The sequence below is a fragment of the Clarias gariepinus genome, chromosome 16 (assembly GCF_024256425.1).
Source record: "Clarias gariepinus isolate MV-2021 ecotype Netherlands chromosome 16, CGAR_prim_01v2, whole genome shotgun sequence".
NCBI lineage: Eukaryota > Metazoa > Chordata > Actinopteri > Siluriformes > Clariidae > Clarias > Clarias gariepinus.
In genome coordinates, this window is record NC_071115.1 from 17,129,332 (window position 1) to 17,152,207 (window position 22,876).

At 36.2% G+C, this 22,876-nt stretch overlaps 2 protein-coding genes across 4 annotated transcripts; one reads left to right on the forward strand and one right to left on the reverse strand.

Moving 5' to 3' along the window:
- The first annotated feature begins 755 nt into the window (after positions 1 to 755).
- Positions 756 to 5,558, forward strand: syce2 (synaptonemal complex central element protein 2). Of its 2 annotated transcripts, XM_053515414.1 has the most exons (5): positions 756 to 845; positions 1,314 to 1,399; positions 2,207 to 2,301; positions 3,268 to 3,463; positions 5,006 to 5,558. In XM_053515414.1, exons 2-5 carry the CDS (start codon positions 1,316 to 1,318, stop codon positions 5,198 to 5,200), a joined length of 570 nt encoding a protein of 189 aa, XP_053371389.1. In that variant the 5' UTR covers positions 756 to 845; positions 1,314 to 1,315; the 3' UTR covers positions 5,201 to 5,558. The 2 variants fall into 2 exon arrangements, with proteins under 2 accessions (XP_053371389.1, XP_053371390.1); XM_053515415.1 differs by lacking the exons at positions 756 to 845; positions 1,314 to 1,399 and adding an exon at positions 1,636 to 1,696.
- A 1,354-nt stretch (positions 5,559 to 6,912) lies between these two features.
- On the reverse strand, positions 6,913 to 16,837 carry gcdhb (glutaryl-CoA dehydrogenase b). 2 transcript variants are annotated; one of them, XM_053515467.1, is made up of 12 exons: positions 16,729 to 16,837; positions 15,713 to 15,823; positions 14,747 to 14,785; positions 13,615 to 13,755; positions 13,467 to 13,529; positions 13,067 to 13,237; positions 11,160 to 11,289; positions 10,328 to 10,544; positions 9,945 to 10,048; positions 9,716 to 9,841; positions 8,803 to 8,963; positions 6,913 to 8,252 (listed from the first exon to the last, which is right to left on the reverse strand). In XM_053515467.1, exons 2-12 carry the CDS (start codon positions 15,810 to 15,812, stop codon positions 8,179 to 8,181), a joined length of 1,326 nt encoding a protein of 441 aa, XP_053371442.1. In that variant the 5' UTR covers positions 15,813 to 15,823; positions 16,729 to 16,837; the 3' UTR covers positions 6,913 to 8,178. The 2 variants fall into 2 exon arrangements, with proteins under 2 accessions (XP_053371442.1, XP_053371444.1); XM_053515469.1 differs by having other exon boundaries at positions 16,654 to 16,775.
- Between the last annotated feature and the right edge of the window lie 6,039 nt (positions 16,838 to 22,876).

The window sequence follows — 22,876 nt, forward strand, 5'->3', positions numbered from 1 at the left end:
ATGTGCACTCTCCTGTGGATAAGTTTTTCAAAATGGGCAGTAAAATATCTTAATGCAGTTATATAAACCCAGCATGCTTCCAACCATCACTGCCCAAAGACAGCATTTGAAAGCAGCTACAGTAGCTAGTTAAATGCCGTGAAAAAGTATTCATACTTTTCAATAGTTATGAGTAATGACCTAAAGTTTTTACATACTGTTGTTGTAGCACATCCACCTTAAGGGGTGATGTGTTGTATGATCTGAGTTGCTTTTCTGTTTACCTTGGATGTAAAGAGTGATGGTTTGATTTACTATAGACTTCCTTCCTTTTTCACTGTTCTGTGTAAACACTAGAGACTGTTGGGTGTGAAAATCCTATAAGGTCAGGAGTTTCTGAAATACTCAGACCAGCCCATCTGGCCCCAACAACCAAGCTACAGTATGTATAGAGTAAAAAAAATATATATATATTTGGCCTTTTAATGCACCTTTTTCTTCATTATGCACGTATGGTATATAATTACTGTATTAAACTGTTTTTATTTAGACCAATTTAAGAAATATGTTACATATTCGACTCACCTAAGGGACCTACATGCCTACCAGCAGCACTATAAAGAATGAATCTTTAACGAATGAATCGTTTAGCTAGTGATTTAGTACAGTACTGATAAAAATTACTTGGGGAAAAGAGTCGGTTCGTCGCAGATGACTCATTAATAAAGAATCGATTCTTTAGCGGGATGCTGCGCGTGCGGATTTTTCGAGGCTGTTGAGAAATGTTTTATTTAACAGCAGCTGTTTGCAAACGCAGTTAAACTACAATTTCAATCCATAAACACCGCGGAGATTTAATTATTTGGGTATACCAAGTGTTAAAAATATTCTTATGATACCGAATTTAGATTTTAAGTCACCTGGAGTGATTTTCCATGAGTTTTTAATCCAGCTAGTTAACCATAGCTAATTGTTAGCATGTGTGTCTGCAGGTTATTAAAAATGCTAGAAACTTTAGTTACTGTTTGGTGCCTTGGGGTATGAAAATAGCTATATATATATATATATATATATATATATATATATATATAATTTAACTAGTTAACCTAGATATATATTATAAAAACACACACACACACACACACACATATATATATATATATATATATATATATACACACACACACGTTTTGTTTTTATAATATATATCTAGGTTAACTAGTTAAATTTAGCTGACTAAGCATATTACTAGTTTAACTGTATTAGTGAATTATACTATGTATAACTGTGTATTGTGTTCATTGAGCTACTTTCCTTTTCTCTGGGTCTAACAGGCATGGCTCAGCACTTTTTTGGACATCCTGGTTCTGCGACATCTCAGTCAACACCTAAAGTCGCTCATCACCGTGTTTTAACAAAGGTAGACATTTGCCAAAAATTAGACACACAAACGCAACATACTGCTTGGCCAAAAAAAAAAGGTCACAGACTTTAATTGGATTATGTCTGTGCCATCAGGGAAGATAAACTCCATTGATGTGATAACCTGGTTATTCAGTACATTCAGTACAATCTGGCCTAGACCTGGCCTCAGTGGAAGAAACCTCAGATCATAACACCGCCTCCAGAGGCTTGTACAGTGGACACTATGCATGATGGATACATCGCGTCATGACCTTCCCTTCCTACCCTGATGCAACCATCAATCTGTAATAGAGTCAGTCTGAACTCATTAGACCACATCACCTTTTTCCATTGCTCCAAAGTCCAATCTTTATGCTTCCTATCAAATTCAAGCTTTTTTTTTCCTTTTTAGTCACACTAACAAATGATTTTTTTAATGACTACACACAGGGCTGTGTAGTCCTAAACTTTTGAGTTCTTGTCACACTGTGCATGTGGAAATGCTGTTAAAATATTTTTAAAAATTAGGTGCATTGTCACCAAGTGATCTCTAATCAAATAGATTGTTTATGACCACATTTCTTTCGCAGAGTTGACAGTTCAGCATTATTCTTCTAGGTTTTATAATGCATTGGAAAGTTTTTAACCCAATTCTGACATTTTCAGCAATTTCCTTAGTTGTTTTCTTTGCTTGCTTCAGGCAGATAATTTAATCCTTCTGTGAGGCAACTTAGTTTTGGCCAGACAGTGTAAATGTAACCCCAAAACACACTGTATGTTAACATGAGAAAGGCAAATGATTTTCATATTCACTGTGTCCTAGGTCTCACAAGAGGGTCATGGACATAGTTTAGATCGTAACTCAGCTGGTGAAACTCTGTCATTTGCAACCCTGGATGATGGCCATGAGCTGCAGAGGTGAGTGTGATCATGCTGAAAAAGTGCAGAGTAGATTAGTGCTTGTGAGCACCACAGGGACAGTGTTTACTCTCAGTCCATGTTGACTTTGAGAAATTTCCATAGCAGTAATGACAGAGAAATGTGTAAAAGTTGCCTTTTTTCTGATTAATTTCTCTTTATATCTACTGTAACATAACTTGTGCTGGGGATGTTTCACAGCAATGAATGTACTGTAACTATAAATATGAAAGACACTCACGTTAAACCAGGTATACACACAAAACACAGTTATGAGAGTAAAAACTACCTTTATTTCTTTACTTAACTGGAATTCCTGCGACGGTTGTAAAAATGGGAATAAATACAATGATCACCATTGACCTCCACAGTCCCTAGTTAGACTACAGAGTTTCCTAGATGGATGAATAGAGAACTATATAATCCCTTTCTATACTAATGCACTTATCCCTTTTTGAATACCATCATTCAGCAAGTTTTTTCAGTAAGCTGTTATATTTGGGAGTTATGTTAGGAACTCCTTTACTTGAGTTTATTCATCTGTCAAATTTTCAAGAATCACTCAATGATTGTTCACGTGAACGACTGTAGTGGGCCATCTTAGCTGGGATCGATGTTCATGGATGTATGGCCTTCTTTAAAACACTTGCAACATTCAAATGTTTACTACAGCTGAGTCTCATCACCATACTGTGCTTGAAGTCTTCTGTAAATCATTTTGTCGTCTTCACTTATGATACAGTCCTGGGTTGACATGAATGCCACTCATATGAAAATTATGATGTGTTGTTTTTTAACAAATAAATATCATATATTATATCTTATCTTAAGCATGATATATTATTTTTCTATAATTACTGATGTGTTTTATCCATTATATTTTCATTTTTTATGTTTAACATTGCATGGTAAATGTTCCCTTCTTTTTCTTCGTCTCTTTCTTTAAAAAAAAAAAAATGCTCAAAGTGAGGATTCAGGCGTAAATATCTCATACAGAAGTTCACCAATAAGTGAGGTGGATGAGGTTGTCGTCCCAACCCCTAGTAACACAAGAATAGATGCAATTGGGAAGAAAGCACAAGACCTTATAGAGAGGATCAACCAGAGTCGGGCAATGGACCAGAAACTTATGAACAGCTTTGAGGAAAAGTTAATGAAGAAGGTATTGGCTTTTATGTAGAGTCTGCAAAAGTCTGTAAAAAAACACCATGAAATAACATCTACATGTTTGAGGCTAAGGAAAGAAATATCTTTGCCACCATCAAGCAATTATGGGATGCTACAAAGATCTTTATCATCACACATCACACATTTATCATCAGACATCTTAGCTCTAAATAATAATAATAATAAAAAAAATCTTAAATTAAATATAAAGGACATCTCTATGGATCCAGATTTTTAGGCCACCATGTCTATTAGTTTCAGATACATGTCCTTCAAGGCAGGCAGGCATAGTGAAAGGCAAAGGTGTATATCAAGGTTCTTTATATACTTCAGTCCTGGAGGGCCAGCGTCCAACATTATTTGGTTATTCGTCTGCGCAAACAAAGCTGATTTAACAAATCTGTTAATTTAAAAAGTTGATTCAGATTAAGTAGATGTGTTAAGGTGTTGGTGAATTACAACTGTGCTGGAACCTGGCCCTCTACGATGAGTTGAAGATCCCTGAAGTATATTCAGGGATTATGTATATGTCAAGAGGTTTGTGCATTAATTTGCAATAACTTTTTTTTAAAAAGTCTCATTTATTTAGAAGGACAAGTTGGCCTTTAAAGATTTAATTGTACTGGAGAAAGCAAATGATCTTAAGATAGAAGATGCAAATCAATAACTATGCTACTGGAACGTCATTTGTCATACTTTGTCAAATATTATAGTAAAGGACAAAGACATAATTTGAACTGGAGGCAGAAAGAATGCAAAGCTGGATTAGAAAGAGAATACTTTGAGTTGACAAAAAAACAAACAAAAGCAATTTATTCACTCATCTCCTGTAGCTGCTTTATCCAGAATAGGGTGGCAATATGTCCAGAGCAGACACAGAGATGCCAATTCAAAGTAGGAATCTAAGTACACACACACTCATACATTTATTCACACATAGATAACAATTTAGAGTACCCAGTGTACCTACTGGAGTACCCAGTGTACCTACAATGATTATGTAGGAAACCAAAGCTGTCAGGGAAATATAATTCCACACAGACAGTAAAATGAGCTCAAGATTGAGCTGACTTTGGAGAATCTTTTTTTAGAAAAGCAGCATATAAATAAACAAGCCACATAAGAAGGCCAAGAACCACTTGAGATTTTAAATTATTGAGATAAATGTTCTTGTGCAACCTTAGAATCTCAAGTGTGTAAGCTTATTCATTGCTCTTCAGTAAGCACTTTATTCTGGTCAGGACTGCAATAGTGACAGATCCTTTCCTGGCAACACTTTCCAGTAAACACTTGTCTGTCCTGGCTACATCTGGATGGGAATTGAGAGAATTATTCCATACGGGATGCCAGTCCATTTAAAAATTTAAGTATATTTACCAATATGCATTCTAGCTTGTAACATTGCTTTGTGTAAAAGCATCTTACAAATTAACCAAGAGTCCTTTTGTTGAGGGTTAGTCTGTGTCTAGTCAAATAGGACTGATTTCTATATGCTTATTTTGACACCTCAAGTTTGTGTTTGTGTGTGATGGTGGAGGTGAGTGAGATGTGCCAGCAGGTGAAGGAGCAGATGTTTGAGTATTATGAGAAACACAGCCAAGAGATGGAAATGAAGCTCACAGAGCTTACAGAGGTGTTGGGGCGCAGCAGTCAGCTCGGCATGGAGCTCCAGAGGGCCAGCCAGACACTGGCAGCCATTAACAAGGGTCTGCAGCAAACCCCGGGCCAGTAGATACACATCGCACACACCAGATAGCTCCTATAATACTTTCACAGCACCAGACGTGTGCTATGACAGTCAGGACATAATAGTATAATTTGTTAATATAACAGAAAGACCTTATTACAAAGGTAGGAGGTGTAGCATGACTGGAGTAATTTTTTAGCATCCAGCTTACAAAGAGTGTAAAGTGTGATACTTAAAAAAAAAAAATTCAAATACTCCGTCAGTGGAGCAACATAAATATTATATTTATAATAAACATGTTCTTCAGGTGAGTGAGTGAAGACTTGGAAAATGTATTATTCGTAAAAATGTATATATCTTTTGAACTTTGTTTTTATTAAAGTTCTATCTATATGGACTATAACCTGTTTGTTTCCTTTTGATTTTTATCACTTTTTGTTATAGCACAACAAGCTATTCTCCAAATATAGACAGTCAGACATCCATAAAGTGAGCACAAGATAATATGTAAATCCTCAAACTCTCATAGCAATGCACCTTCAGGAAATTAGATTTTTCTCTGTCAGTACACCCAGTCATCACAAAAGTAATCTCAAAAACTAATAGAAAAACAGTGATCCAATTCCAAATTAAATAAAGGTCTCTCAACACCATATTAATTTAATCTGCAAAATTAAGCATTTTACTTTTCTTATTATGATTTAGCAGAGCAAATTGACAGTACAGTCAATAATTTACAGTCAGTTTAAATAAATCCGATAGACATATAAAAAAGCTTTACCATTTGTTTTTTAGCATCAGATTATAATTCCTTACGCAATTCTTAAATTTTATGGGCTTAAGAGATACACCTAAACCTTTTTTATACATAATATTCAAGTGGACTTCACTTTGTTTACAAGCCATCGTTCATGCAGTACACGCGTACAAATACGCTTAGGAAAAAGTAAACGCTCCATGATGGGGAGGTGATCTAAAAAACATCTAATTAGCCAGAATCAGTTCACAACACAGTGATGAAAAAATTTAATCTCTTGGTTTTTATTTTTGCAACAACTCAGCTTAAGTGCTAAGTTGTGTGAATGTGGTGTGAAAATCCCAGGAAATCAGAAATTCTCATCTCGCCCTATCTGACACTTAACCAAGTAGACATTGTATGTACTGTATAAATGAACTAATTTCATAGAAACACAAGGCTGTTTCATCACGAGGGAATTTAACATGTACTATATAGCCGAAAGTTTGAGAGAAACCTCTCGGTATCTCAGTATATCTCAGTGATATGTTCCAGATTTAGTCCTTTTGTTGCATTTTTTGTGTCCACGTGTCCCCTTTGAATGAAGGGTACCTCAAGCTCAATATAAACTTCTAATCTTATCTCCTTCGTCTTTCGGCTGTTCCCTTTCAGGAGTCGCTACAGCGAATCATCTACTTCCTCTTCTCTCAGCTCAACTAACTTCTAATATAAATTATAAACTATAAAGTTCTCATCTCTACCGTGATTAAGTATTTATATCCTAAATAGACGGTGTATGACCCAGTAAGGTGAAGGCTCTCTGAATATTTTAATAATTGTGAAAAATAGGAAAGGTTAGGAATTTTTAGTTTAGCACTCCTCTGTGTGTTTATATACACATGATTTAGAAATGGACAGGTTTAGAATTTCATTCAGACATACTGTCCAGTTTAGTGAGTCAGTGATTACCAAAGTTAGTGTAATAAACAAATAGCTTTTTCAATAAAGCCAAAATAAAATACTTTGTTTAGAGCAATGTTTAATTCTTCTTTACAAACCAAACAATTGTGATACAACATCAGCTTTAACTTAAGAAACTACTGGATTCCATGGTAAGCTGCACTGCAAGTATTGGCTAAAATTTACAGGAATTTGAAAAAAATAACTTTAACATAAGTTTAACTGTGCCTGACTAACTGAAATATGCTAATTTAATAAACTACCATTGTAACAGCATAATCTATTTTGTAAAACAACAACATAATTAGTGTCAAAACACCTGCACACTCTAGCTTAAGTTCACTGGATTCAGTTTTTCAATATTCGTACAGATTATAACATTTTAAAACTTTCTGAATTTATTGTGTATTCAGAATGATCATGTCTTCCTCACTGTTTTTAAACTGGTGTTATACACTGCTTGGCCAAAGAAAAAAGTTGCAATTTCAGAAAGGTTAAATTATCGGGCTGCATCAAGCAAAGAAGGAGATTTGAATCCTTTAACACAACCTGGAAGGATAGTGCTGAACCGTCAACTTTGTGGAAATGTGAAAAAATTATGAAAGGCGATCACTTGAACACTTGGTGAAGTTGCCATAAGAAAGCCATATAACTCATATTGTGAAAGAGTGGTTCTGGAAGCATGAGGAAACATTTTTAAACATCAGCTAGCCACCACATTTTGTGCTGTAATTAAAGCTAAAGGTGACTTAATGAACTTTTAGCGTGTGCAACTTTTTTTTTGTCCAGGCAGTGTACTATACATACAGAATCAAGTCGTTATTGATTTATGTTCCAAGTACAAAAATATTTTTCTATTTAAAATAAAGATAAACTTAAAATAAGTTCAGTTTGACAAAGCCAATTACTTAAATAGACAATTAACACAGAATGAAAAACACCTATTCTCACTTTAACCATCAATTCTACACAGTATTTTCTTCTTTCCTACACCTTCAATGTACGAGGGGCGTTTAAGTCAATGCAGAACTTGTGATGACATTTCTTGTGAATTAAGGTGTGACGCCAGCATATCAGCTGGCGTCACACCTTAGGAATCAGGTAATCTGATCGTGGCTCGGCATACTGAGAAACCTTTCTACCTTAATGGTATCCAAGCACTAGTAAAATGCTGGGATAAGTGCATTAATGTAGCACGGAATTATATAGAGAAATTAACGTAGTTTTTACTCTCGTAACTGTGTTCTGCGCAATCAAAAGTCCCGGTATGACTTGAACGTCCCTCGTAATACTAATGCTGCACTGTTTTGGGTAGTGGATTAGTGATTTACTTCTCCACAGAGAATGCCTGCAGTCCTGTGATGGCTCTGCCCAGGATCAGAGCATGGATATCATGAGTACCTGCAAAATCAGAAATGGAAAATCAAACACATCAATTATATAAACCAAAGTAGTATGTTTTATGTAATGTTAAATAAGAAAAAACAACACAGATGTGTTACTTTTTTTGACTCCTTTTTTTTTTTTTTTTTTTAACAGTTTACATTTAACACTTGGGGTTTGGGAGAAAAAGCCACTGCTTTACAGTTTTAGTTTAAATGTAGAAACTGGACAGGCTTACATGCATAATCTATTTCTTGCTAATTCCAGAACCCAACGTTCATTTTCGTTTCGCATATCAGATACAGCGTTATGTTTTAAAATTTACTAGTGTGTAATAACTAAAACAGATGAGTGAAAGCTTTCACTGTTGCACAGTGTAGGTGAACATGTAAACAATGCCACCTTTTTATCCACTGCATCCATAGATATAGTAGCCACTTTTTAAATATAATCCAAGCCTACTGTGATGGTAGAATAGGATTTAAAGAGCTTTTCAAAGAATTGAACTGTCATGAAGCTTAGCAGATGCCTAACGGTGTGATCAAGGAATCAAGAAATATCCACTGACCTTCATACGTGTTGACGGCCTCCAAGTTCATGACATGGCGGATGATGTGGTACTCATCAGCGATGCCGTTGCCACCTAACATGTCTCGTGCCTGTCTGGCAATGTCCAGGGCCTTACCACAGCTATTCCTTTTGAGTATGGAGATCATCTCTGGACTTGCTCTTTAGAGGATTAAACAGGACACAGTAAAAAAAAAAAAAAAAAAAATCAGACACACCCAGCTACAGAAACTTAAATTGTTGAATATAGATCTAATGATCTATTTAATTAACATGTTATCTATGATGGCAAGATTTATTTTGAGTTGACTTTAAACTTCTTTTAAAATAGTGATCTATTTTTACTAACTGTTTTCCACACAATGCTGTTTAACTACTTTCTGATAATAGTGCCGCTGAGATTTGGCCCTTGCTTTGATGTAAAGAGATCGATGCAGCATTACACTCCTTTAGTCTGTCCACTTTTTTCATCTCCCCATGTGTACACTTTGCTCTAACAGATCAGCTTCTAATGTTTATTCTACTAACTAGCTAATGTCATAATGCAGGATTTTTCATTAGAATAACACTGCATGTTACTCTAAAATAATGAGCAAAAAAAAAACAGGTCAAGTTTTTTGCTTGTAAGTGCAAAACCTAATACAAAAAAATGTTTCAGGTTGTGTAAAATTATTCTCCTACTTAACAGTTACGTAACATTCGTTGTTCGGCATGTTCTCCTGCGATCTTAATGTAACCACAACCACAATACTCTCATAGAAATAAAGATCCAAAGAGCCAACCAATATTTTAGCACCAGAATCTCAATATTTCAGTGAGAAATTATGTTTAATGCTCTTTAAGTTGTACTTTTCATTTACACATCCTCAAAAAGTGTTAAACTGTTTTAAAAAAAATCTGACAGATAGACATACTTTTTCTGGTCGATGAGCCTGCCCAGCTGCAGACAGGAGTGTAGGCCGAGCGTTATCTCTGTTAGCATGTCCGCCATCTTCTTCTGTATCAGCTGGTTTCTGGCCAGTGGAACCCCAAACTGGATCCTTGTAAATATGAACACATGAAATTTAGGATGTTTATACAAATCAAACCTGAACAGCGACACGATCATAATTTGTTAAACCCAGACTGCAGTGATGGTCCTACCTGTCCATTGTGTACTGACGTGCTGCATGGAAGCAGAACTCTGCTGCTCCTAGCGCTCCCCAGGCGATCCCGTAGCGAGCGTTGTTCAAGCAGCCAAATGGACCCTTTGTAATGGTAAAAATGAGATATAATGACTTTACAGCAATTTATTCATAGAAGCATAGAAAACCCTTAGAAGTATGATTTATTAAGTACAAATAAATATGTGAAATTCCTCTACATTCTTGTAATCTTAGACTACAAATTTGATGAATAGATATAGAAGCATTTCTTTTAAGTTCGGCAGCAAGACTCAATAATTTCTATACACAGTAAAGCAGATTTTATCTTATGTGTAGAACAGACCATCTAGAGAGCTCTCGTCCAGAGTGTTGTATGCTCACCGCGAGTCCAGACACGTTGGGCAGCAGATTCTCCTCTGGCACCTCTATGTCGTCCATGATGATCATGCCGGTGGAGGAGGCACGCAGCGAGAACTTGCCCTCGATTTTGGGAGTGCTGAGACCTTTCATGCCTCTTTCCAGAATAAAACCACGTATCTTACCATCGTCACACTTGGCCCACACCACACAAATATCAGCCAAAGGAGAGTTTGTGATCCTGGCAAGAGAGAGAGAGAGGAGAGAGAGAGAAAGAGATTTATACACATATACTACGGTGTTGTACTGAATCCTCAGCACATCAATAAAGGTCATTTCAGGAGCGCAGTTCTCACATGAGCTCAGACAAGGAAATCAGTCATAAAACAGTTAGAAAATACTGCCCTCTCATGGACAAATGGAATAACCATCATCATGTTTATCTGGATATTTGTGGTTCACTGACCTATATGTTGTGACACAAGTAAACAGCTCTCTGTTTTAAATTGTGTTTTTCTTAGGAAAGAATTACATTCACTAATCAATCACCGATTTCATTTTACCAAAAACATTACTCTGGAAAGCCAGCTAGAAAAACTAGCTTACACTCGAAAAGCTTTGGTCCTTAGTGTCTGTAGGGCGCTAGGCAGTAATATGATCCTCTGCCTATATCTGACAAAAAGTCACAGTATAATGATAATTTACTGCAGATGGGTTACTCATCACATATCGGTTAAACTTAACCTATTAACAGGCCTCACCGCAGACTTTGCCCACTACTGAATTTTTATAGCACCAAACAATGAAACCAGGGTTTAAATATGGTACAAGTGGTAGTGTTAAACTTTATAGTCACCATGTTTTGGATCCTGTGAGGGTGAAGGTTCGGCTGGACGCATTATACTTGGCTTTTGTCTCCATGCTGCCAGGGTCGCTGCCGTGATTGGGCTCAGTCAGACCAAAGCAGCCCAAAATCTCTCCCCGTGCTGTCGTGTCAACACACAGTCACTCATGTGTATGGTAATTAATGACATGAGACAATATGGGTGTCGTTTTAATGTACAGTAGTGTACTTGAGCCAGCCCTCATTTCTTCATATTTTGCTTACAAAGAATCAGACCTTGTATTTTTAAGTAGTTCTTGAGAAATAGTTTTACAAGCTTCCTGAAGGAGCTTTTTGGCTCTCTTTTTTGTCATGTTTTTGGCTCTCATTTTCTGTCCAGTCCCTGTACACTAAGCAGTTTCAGAGGAATGTTTGTTTGCTAAGCCACCCAGTGATCTATGAACCATTCAAGCATTAAAAACATCTAACTTAAGGCATGAACCGATAAAAAACAGGTGCAAATGATGACAGATGATCAGGGCGGTGATTAATATACTGGTGATGCTGAATGGTTGGAATAGACGAGAGGAAAAATGAGGTTGCTGCTGAAGTTGTTACATAAACAACCAATGTCTAAATTGTTTAAATTCTATGTTTAGGTACTTCAAAGCCTATCACGGTAAAACATTTGTTCCTAATTCTTTAATTTAATGTATAGCATTTAATTTCATATGAAGAAATGAGAGGTGGCTCAAGTCTCAATACTTTTTCCACAGTATTGTACCTTAATTTTCCTACATAGCATTTAGCATTTGTTTTTAATAAATATTTACACAGGTTGTTGCTGTGTATATACCTTAATCATTATTTTATTTGTGTCTTTGTAATTTGTTGTTTATGAATTACTGTAACAAATAAATATAGCTCACTCTCTCTCTCTCTTGCGAATTTTTATACAATTCCAAAAGGATTATGCATTTAATTGGCTTTGCACATGAGACAATAAAGTTAAACATACTGTAAATAAGAGTTTGAATTTTCTTTGTATAGAGTGTTTTATTTTTATTTTTTGTATATATGTTATGGGGGGTTGGAACTAAATAAAAAACTTTTAACTACACAGTAATATAGTAATATCTGTTCCTGAGTCTCCTGAGTCTTTTTCAAAGAAAACTCTATTATGGCAAAAAAAATAGAAATAAAATAAAATAAGCTAATATTGTAAAGTACAGTATATTGCATTATTTAATACAATTATTTGCTTTACGTTAATATTTGATGGTCTTTATGATTATTTTGGTCATTTTGGCAATATTTGATTATGTAACACTATTACTATTGATTTTGGAAACATCATGCATTTATTGTTGTTGTCATTTTGGCTGATCTAATTAAGCAGTTGACACAGTGGATCATCCTTCCTGAATCATTTAATTTGGCACAGGTTTGCCCTCACGAGATGCAACCAGGCTTGGGACCGGAACTAAGGATGCCCTACATCCAGTGGTAGGGATTGTGCCACTGACTAGAAATCGAAGCAGGGCCTTCCACATAGAAAGTAAGAAGCCTACTCCTGAGCCACAAATGCACAAACATCATGCATTTATTTATACAACTTTTTAAAATGTTTTTTAACAGTGTATGCTTTTAAACCTTAAATTTTATTCTGAGAAACAAATAAACTAAAAAGTCAATATAAATGCCACAGCCTGGCTGAGAGGTTTGATTATAAAGCAAATTGATACTCTGAATTACTTTCTACAAGCTTCTGTTGTAAAATAATGTGAAACATCAGAGGCTTTATAGTAATTAGCATCTTATAATCAGTGTAAGATCTGCACCGTCAATTGAGATCAAACCCTAATTGAAACCAGTCCAGTGCTAGGTGATCTGAATTTGATTGGTGCAGCTGTAGTCAGTGTTTGGCGTTGCAGTGTTACCCAGTCTGGGGAGGTATTTCTCCTTTTGCTCTTCTGTGCCATAGGCATTGATTGGGTGCATGACCAGGGAAGACTGCACACTCATCACTGAGCGATACCCGCTGTCCACTCTCTCAACCTCACGCGCAATCAGTCCGTACGCCACGTAGCTCGTTCCAGCACATCCGTAACCTGGACCACAAAAAAAGCACAGAAATTAGAGATAAACTAAAGCAAGTTGCACACAGTGTTGAGCTAAAACACAATATAACATTTTATATGAGGTACACAGACTTCTGAGAGACATTTTTTTGAGCGGTTATGAGGACAAAGTTTCGTCCTCCAACAAGCTGCTGAGATTTTATATGAAATGTTATTGTTTTATGGAGTGTATATTTTATATTGGACTTTTTTCCCCTACCTTTAATGGTTGGCCCCAGAACTCCTAGCTCACCCATCTCGTTCAAAATCTCACGATTGAAAACTAGATTAAAAAAAAGAAGACATTTTGGATGATTAAATGCAGATATTCATATGATAATTATGCAGATAATTCTTCATGCTTTCACCTTCATTTCTGTTGGCCATCAGGATACGTGGCATGAGTTTTTCTTGACAGTACGTGCGGAATGTGTCTCGGATCATGATCTCCTCTTCCGTCAGCAGAGTCTCCAGGTTGAGGGCATCACGCCAGTTGAACTGTGCTTTCACTAAGAAGGGATAAGGAGAAGAAGCCGAATGTCAGAAGCACAAACACAAAGCAAATTGGAACTCATCAACTTATTTATTCAGCTAATCGAAGATGAATAGTATGTTTATTCATTCGTTCTTTTTTTTACTTTGAAATTATAACACTGCTACATAAACTGGAATTTAATAGTCATTTTTTTAAAAGAATTAATCCTGTACAGTGGTGGCCAAACGTACGGTGTATGGACAACATATGTCATTATTATATAGTATTTTATATATAGTATTCTACTTCTCCAAATGCAAAAAAACAACAGACAGGAAATATCACTAACTAGTTCTAAAACTAGTGAAAAACATCTCCACACCTTAACCCCATAGAAAACTGTTAGCACTCAAGAAACAAGTCTTCTGTACATGAGAGTACTGCAGATGTCTTCAGCCGAATCCAGCAGGTTTTAAAGAAAAAAAATTGATTGTTTTATAGCAATTTCATTGCATAAAATGAGTAAACCGTATTATTATCTTGATTGTCTTAGTTATTTAACAACTTGCAAACAACAGGCCTTATTTGTCAAGCTGGAAACAAATAAAATGTTGTATAAACTATATATATATATATATATATATATATATATATATGAACCTCCACTTGATCGACTTCGAATCTAATGTGCGCTTACAATTTGGATTACTCCATTTTAGAATATACTGTCAAGGTTAAATTGCCTTTTTTATTATGATTACTTTAAAAGCATTTAGCCGACGCCCTTGAACGTGTTTTGCTGTTTTTATTAAAAGCACATCCTCTGCTAGCTCACTACGTCAGGGACTAAGAATGAGAACATTTTGTACAAACCGGTCATTGTAAAATAATGTAATTAATTATAAAATATAAAAAATAAAGAAATGAGCCAAACGAATCTGTAAATTATGATAAATATAAAAGTAATCACTAAACAAACATTTAGATAACTCTGCATATAACATAAATAATATAATGAAACTTACATGCTTTGACTTGCTTCTTCTCGCCACCCTTCTCTGCCTCTGAAAAGCATTATGAGTATTATGAAATACATGGATGTCTGTATGCTATCCTGATTAAATACATTCATAAAAGATATTATCCATGTACCATCTGAAGCTGAACCACAATAATAGACATTGCAAACCCAAAGCCTATTTCAAAATACCTACAATGGACCTAATGAGCTTTTATATTGAATTTATTTCTACATTGTAAAACATTGCTAAAGGCATCTAAAATATGCAATAATCTCCTTTTGAACAGTTGATATTGAGATGTGTCTGTTAGTTACGCTCTGTAAAGTCCTCATAACGGCTCTAATCTAATGTTAATTGGTGATTTCTGAACCTGGTAATTGTAAATTAACTTCTCCTTTGCAGCAGAGGCAAATGTTTGGTCTTGCTTTCCTGGAATGGTCTTCATGAGAGTTTCATCAATGTGCTTAATGGGTTTTGCAAATACATTTGACGATACTGTTCTTGTATGAACCATTCCAGAACAGCTGACCATTATGTCTTAAAATAACAACTGACTGTTGTAACGTAATTACCTAACACCATATGTATTATTTTATAGTATTTTTTAAAAATCCAGTATTGTTCTAGAATGTAGAAAATGAATCCAAACTTGTGTTTAAACTTTTGACTGTTTATCATACGTTTTACGAATCAAGCAAAGGTTAATAAAACAAACATTAAACTTTTCAATACTTTTCATAGAAGAGAGGACTTTATCAGGGCTAATTACGTGGTTTCCACCTGGTGTGTCTTGAAGCATTGATACACTGCTATATTATTTTGATTTTAATCTTTGTACTTAAATTTTAAATATATTGGTAAATTTTTTTTACCAATATATTCACATCCCTTAGATATCTTTTTAAGCGTGTAACGCAGCACTTTGAACGCTTTGCCAGAATAAACTTAAAAATATTGTCACACACTCACCTCTCTGAGTCTGGGCTACAGTGCTCTGTGCTCTCAACCCTGAAGTCAACATACATCTCTGTGGTCTGCCAAGTAGACAACATACTCTCCTTAATGCCATAGTGGACAGCTCTGTAAAGAAAAAAATAAACATGTATGTGTGGTTACAGTTTCAAATTAAATGCACATAGAATAACATGCTGAAGTTTTTCATGGTGGCCTTGCACCTCCAGGGTCTGGGTTCGATCCCGGCTTGGGGTGCATGTTCTCCATGTGCTTGGTGGGTTTTCTAAGAAAAGACATGCATGTTGGGCTAATTGCCGTTCCCAAATTGCCCGTAGTGTGTGAATGACAATCGGGGGTCAAGCTTGCAACCTGACCCCTTAATATTTCTAGGGTGTCAGGAGTATCTGTCACCTGATGTGCCAGATAGCATGTAGACGTTAATACCAAAATATCAAATACCAAAGTCTGCTTGCAGGGGTTTTAGGGTGATTTTTTTTTTGTAAAGAACGATACACACAGTGTTAGGTAACAAGCAAACACTTCTTACACAACTACAGTACACACACTGCAGACTGACTGAGGGGTTATAAAGAAGTCATTCATCACTATAACACTGCTGTGTCAATTTACAAGGGGATAATCATGCTTCCTGTTTATAAGGTTTAAACAGAACATTAAAAATTACACTGGATTTGAAACATTCTGGTTAGATGCACCTTCAAGCTGAAAGCTAATGAAATTGTGTATAAACAGTTTGGGTAAGCATTTACACAATAAATTTGATATTCAGCTAGACAAGTTTAGCTAATTATTTTCATTATATTCATACGAGCACAAGAACATAATAATAACAACAGAGTTAATGTTAAGTGTGGATTCTGCATCCTGGTATCTAGGACAAGTGAGTTTAGCAAGCCAGCTAACTCCTGACTGAACCAGATGTAAAGCCAACTTACAACTTCAGGCAATCTAGCGCGCGCGACGTACGCAGAGGAAACAATCCAGACGTAATATTAAATAAGGAAACTAACCTTAAGCTAGCTGAAAGACTCGCACAGCACTCCAAGCCTGACCCAAGAACGGTGTAACGTCAGGACGTCGGCTGCGTCAGTTGCGTCAGTGGGGTCAAAGTGGGTCACGCGGCGCAGTGAGTCAGCCATCTTGAAAGCGTCAAGGTTTCAGAACGCAGGGTTACAAACTAACACTGGAGCTCTGTACACTGATAACCTTAGATAGAGGAGTTACAGATCACGAGTTTGACCAAACAGAAACATAATTTCATTACTTCACGTGTCGTCTCATTGATTCAGATGGTTAATATTGCTATAGCGCATGTGCGGACATCGCTGCACTGGTGAGGTCTTTCACGGTGCCTATTAGCGGTGGGTGTGTAGGCAGACAGCCAATCAGATAAACCCTGTGAGTAACTGCAATCTGACTAGTGTACAGCGCATATTTTTGTGGTTTCTTAAAAGTCCCTACGTGTATGGGAATTTATCCCTTTTTTTCCATGCCGCATGTGTGGAGACTTTTGGGACACCAAGTACTGCTGACCCAGTAGTACTGGCCAATCCTACAAAAAAATATTACTGGGTTGGACAGACACATGGACAGGTCAAGCATCCAGCTTAAAACAAAGTTTATGATCATGATCATCATAATCATAGTTTGGCACATTGTCCTCATGTTTAATAGATTATTAGAGTGCTTTATTAATCCCAAAAGAAAATTGAAACTTAAATTGTAAAATAATATCACTACTGGTTACGGGTGGGGTCACCCATGCAAAGTGTAATAGAGCCCAAAAATGATTTGCCACTTATTTCACTACTTCTCTTTTCCCTTTTTTTTTAAATAAAAAAATAAAAAGTTCATCCCAGTTGCTAGTGCCCTATAGCATTGTTTGCTGTCAAGACACATCTTGAAAAGGGTGCGAAAAATGGATGCTTAAGCAAATAAGAAACATACTCTATGACTCTATGGTTTGATGGATCCAAGGTGAAAATATCTGGAGGAGAACCAGGTACCACTCATCCTTTCTCTACAGTGAAGTGGTGGGAACTTCCTGTTGTAACAATTTATTTTCACAAGCAGGAAGTGCTTTTTAGGATCAATAACAAAAAAAAAAAGTACAGAGACATCCCTGATATCCATTAGTAAAGAAACGTTACTTTTCTTGTGACAATGACCTTAAACACACAAACAAGACAACACAGGAGTAGTTTCAAGGAACGTTTGTAAATTTCCTTAGACGACCAATGAGAGTCTGAACTGAAATCTGACTGTAGAGATGTATTTGGAGAGATATTTAATGATACACATTTAATTTCAGTGTTGCAGATGAAGTATTCCATTAAGTGTAAAAAAAACAAAAAAAAAACAAGCTCAGTTATCTTCAAAAAAAAAAAACTGTTCGAATGTGTCATCAGCTGGGAGCTTTTCATGCTATAAAATACCTGTAAAATTCAAATTCAAATTCAAATTTTATTTGTCACATACACAAACATACACAGTACGAAATGTAGTGAAATGCATTATACGACTGCCATTGACCCTAAAAGAGAGTTAAATTTTACAAATAAGAAATAAATATGAATAAAAGAAATATGATAGAAATTAAATTAAAAAATTAAATTAAACTAGGAAAAATAGAACTAAAAATAAAAATAGAAATGTGCTAGGACAAAATAGAACTAAAAATAAAAATAGAAATATGATGTACAAAATAGAAATATACTGTGCAAATTGAAATATACTGTACGGTGTGTGCAAATATGCATAGAATAAAGTGTCTTAGTGCAGAGGTTATTAAAGTGTCTTTGTGCACTGGTCCAGGATGTAAACGTAAAACTGTAAAATGTAGTGTAGTTGTGAAGGTAGGTGTGCAAAGTTATTAAAGTGTCTTTGTGCAATGGTCCAGGATGTAACGTACGACATGTAGTGTATATATGAAGGAAGGTGAGCGTGTAATTGTCCATAGTGTTCATGGATGTAAGAAGATTGATAGATTTGACCAATTATGAAAATATTGTGTAGTTCTGCATAGTGGTGTGGTTGTGGTTGAGAGACCTTATCGCCTGCGGGAAGAAGCTCCTCCTCAGTCTCTCTGTGTTGGCCTTCAAGGAGCGGAATCGCTTCCCAGACCGCAACAGAGTAAACAGTCCGTTATTGGGGTGGCTGAGGTCCTTCACGATCTTCCTGGCCTTGGTCAAGCACCGCTTGCTGTAGATTGAGTGCAGGTCAGGGAGCTCGATGCGGATGATGCGCTCAGCTGATCGCACCACCCTCTGTAGAGCTCGTCTGTCCTGCATGGTGCTGTTCCCGAACCAGGTCGTGATATTTCCCGTCAGGATGCTCTCTATGGTGCAGGAGTAGAAATTCCTGAGCACCTTGGAGGGCAGTCTAAAGTCTCTCAAGCGTCTGAGGTGGTAGAGACGCTGCCGGGCCTTTTTTACCACGGTGTTGATGTGACAGGACCATGCCAGGTCCTGCGTGAAGTGAACACCGAGGTATCTGAAGCTGTCCACTCTCTCCACTGGGCTCCTGTTGATGACGGGGGTCTGGTAGTTCCTCACCTGCTTTGTACTAAAGTCCACTATCAGCTCCTTTGTCTTACTGACGTTCAATGTATTAACATTGATCCTTATATCCCGCTAATAATTAAATAACAGCCAACTCAGAATAAAAATGCTTTTTGTTCCAGCACAGCTGGAGGAGTCGAACTAGATCCAGCAGGGCAATCAAGATTCATTTTTCAATTGGAATCAAAGAGGTGGTGTAAACAACTTTGTTTGCAGGGGCACTGGTGTGGATTCTGGGTCCTTTAAAAGAGTCTGGACCCCACAACCTTGAAAAATCCAAACCTTCTTAACTGCCATAGCTAAACAGACCAAACCTGAAACCAACACAATACATTCAAAGCTTCTACAACATTAAATATAAACATATAAATATAATAATTAAACTAATTAAATATAAATAATGACATAAGTTTATATATCCTATTATATATTTTGTGAGCTAATATTACTGGTTTATTATAATTATACTTTAATGCAACTGACAGTGAGATTAGGAAGTATGTTTAATGCTGTTAAGACAAATGTTTTGACATTGTAATTTTCATTGCTATGTGTCAAATATATTTCAATTGGATTGAATAAATAGTATCCATGCAAACATAGCTAATGTAGGTAAAGTCAGTTATCAGTGTGTATCTGAATCTTTGACGTGAGAATGTTTTATAACACTATTATAACATTATTCTGTTTGCACTTGTAGATTGACCACTAGATGTCACTGTAGTGCGGCGATTCGAGTGGATGTGTTTTATGTCTATGTTTGTATACTGTACACACTGCAACATGAAAAATATATGCTTCTCTTCTGACAGACACATGATAGCATCAACGATGGTTCGACTACTGACATCTTTAGACAAAACATTATGCTACACATAATCTAATTTAAGTTTTAAAAAAGGCCATAAATAACAACTCTTGAAGTGTGTCTACATTTTGGGCTCATCTGTATATATAAACAGTACTCTCTCTCTCTCTCTCGCTCTCTCTCTCTCTCTCTCTCTCTCACACACACCACACACACACACACACACACAAAGAAATAAAAACCAGAAAACACCCTTAGAATTAAATTAGAAAGTGTGGCCAAGGTTTTAGGCACCATGTTATCTGTAGTACAAATGTTATTCATGTTTATCATGTCTGTATTATTATGTAAGAAGCATTCAACATTTCCAAACATAGCTTAAAATTTGCATTTGGCAGATGCCCTTATTCAGAGCGACTTACATTTTTTATTTTATTATACATCTGAGCAGTTGAGGGTTAATGGCCTTGATCAAGGGCGCAACAGGGGACAACTTGGTGGTCGTGGGATTTGAACCTGGGACCTCCCGAACTGTAGTCCAATGCCTTAACCACTGAGCTACCCCTAAAATTAATAGATGTTTTATCCAGCTGTTTTAGTTATAAAACTGCACAAAGCTGTATCTAGCACTCATTATTGTTTTAAGCAGAATTTTCACAGCAAATCTTAACTGTTTATTTTATTACCCCATAGTGCTTGTTATAGAAGTTTCTTTTATGTAAAAATGTTTTCAAAAGCATCTTTTCTTATGTTTTTTTGTTTGTATGTTCCCAAGACTTTTGCACAGTACTGTAATTTAATCTCATTAAATTAGAATATTATCAAAAAGTGATTTATTTAGTAATTCAATTCAAAAAGTGAAACTCATATTATAATATATACTGTACACTACCGTTCAAAAGTTTGGGGTCACTTGAAAATTTCTTTGTTTTTGTTTAGTGATTTATTTTCTACATTCTACAACAATACTGGTGATTTCAAAACTATAAAATAACACATGGAATTAAGTAATTACGTAACAACAACAAAAACAACAGTTAGTTGTTATTTTAAGACACAGAGGTCAGCCTTTCTGTAATAGTTCTTGCAAGAACAGTATTGTCAAGTGCATTTGCAAAATCCGTCAAGCACCATTATGAAACTGGCTCTCATGAAGGCCATCCCAGGAGGGCGAGACCAAAATCTCCCTCTGCCGCAGACGAGAAGTTCATTTAGAGTTATCAGCCTGAAAAATGACCCTCCCCAGACGGGGAAGCACATCGGCTGCTGGTCATCTAAGGGACACTGATGGTATGATACCATCGCTCTTGATATGAAGGACGGATTAGCACTTGGATGAGGAGTTTTTATATTATTTAAGACCAATAAAAAAAGATTTTTAACACAGAAATGTTGGACTGCTGAAAAGTATGACAACAGCACAGAAGAGCAAAAGCCTAGGTTGCTCCGATAGTGGCCATCAGCTCTGCGAGACACCAGTCCCACACAAAAGAGCTTAAGGCTGCTATGAGAGCAACCTGGGCTTCAGCTCTTCTGTACTGTTGTCAACAGGAAGAAATTTATTGGGTCTGGTGTCTTGCATCTTGAAGATGCAAGACACCAGACCCAACAACTTCCTGTCTTTAGGTCGGGCAAGTTTGCTGACCAATCAAGCACAGGGATACCATGGTCCTTATACCTGATGGTCCTTAAACTAAGTATCAGTACTTTTGGCAGGGTGGGCAGATGCCAAGTCCTGCTGAAAAATAAACCCAGCTTTTCCATATGGCTGGTTAGCAGAGGGGACGACCTCACTTGGACACTTAACAAATTCAAACGCCTGCAGAGATTGGTGAAGACGTCACATGGACGTTGCTGCTGACCCTGCAGAGCATTTACTATCGCAAAGTCTGCTGGAGAACTGCATTGCCATCAGACTCCTAAACAGCTGACAGGAGTTTTCATGGTATATACTCTGTATCTCTGACTGTTGACACTGATCTGTGAACATTCATTGTGGAATTTGCACAATGATTTGCACAATAACCATCATTTAAACAATAATTTGCACAATAACCATCATTTAAACAATCATTTGCACAATTTGCACACCCACTGCAGCCTTGCACACTCACAGCGGACTTGCTCAAACATATTGCTATCTTTTTAAACCTATATTTATTTTCTTTCCTTTTATTATATTTTAGTATTTTTTGTGGCATTTATTGGGGACAGCAAAGAAAGAATTTCATTGTACTGGGGGAACATGTTTGCTTTGAAACTTGAAACATAAGCAGTGAACTTTTGTGTCATTTAAAGGATTAGGAAACAATTGCAGGTGTTCTGCAGGCCATATTTATCACAATAAAAGAGATAAATACTTAATATAATATATGAGTTTCACTTTGTGAATTGAATTACTGAAATGAAACTTTTTGATAATATTCTAATTTATTGAGATACCCCAATCATAGTTTATATGGTATTGTATTATTTTTGTGTAAATCTCTGATACAGTGTGTATAAAAAATTTACATTTTAGGAAAAGAAAAATAGTATGATTATAATATGTATCATAATATAAGCATACAAAGTCAGCCAAAATTGTATACACACAGGAAAAACATGTGTATATACCAAGGATTGTTTCATAGTATTTTTATGTACAGTATATATGACCTCACTTCATTCTGATGTCTTAAACAGCGGAATAAGTGAGCGCTACCGATTGGCTGCTACGGCTGTCAATCAAAACTTCATTCTCTCCTATTGGACGCTTGGGCGCTGCGTTTTTTCTGCTGAATAAGTGTT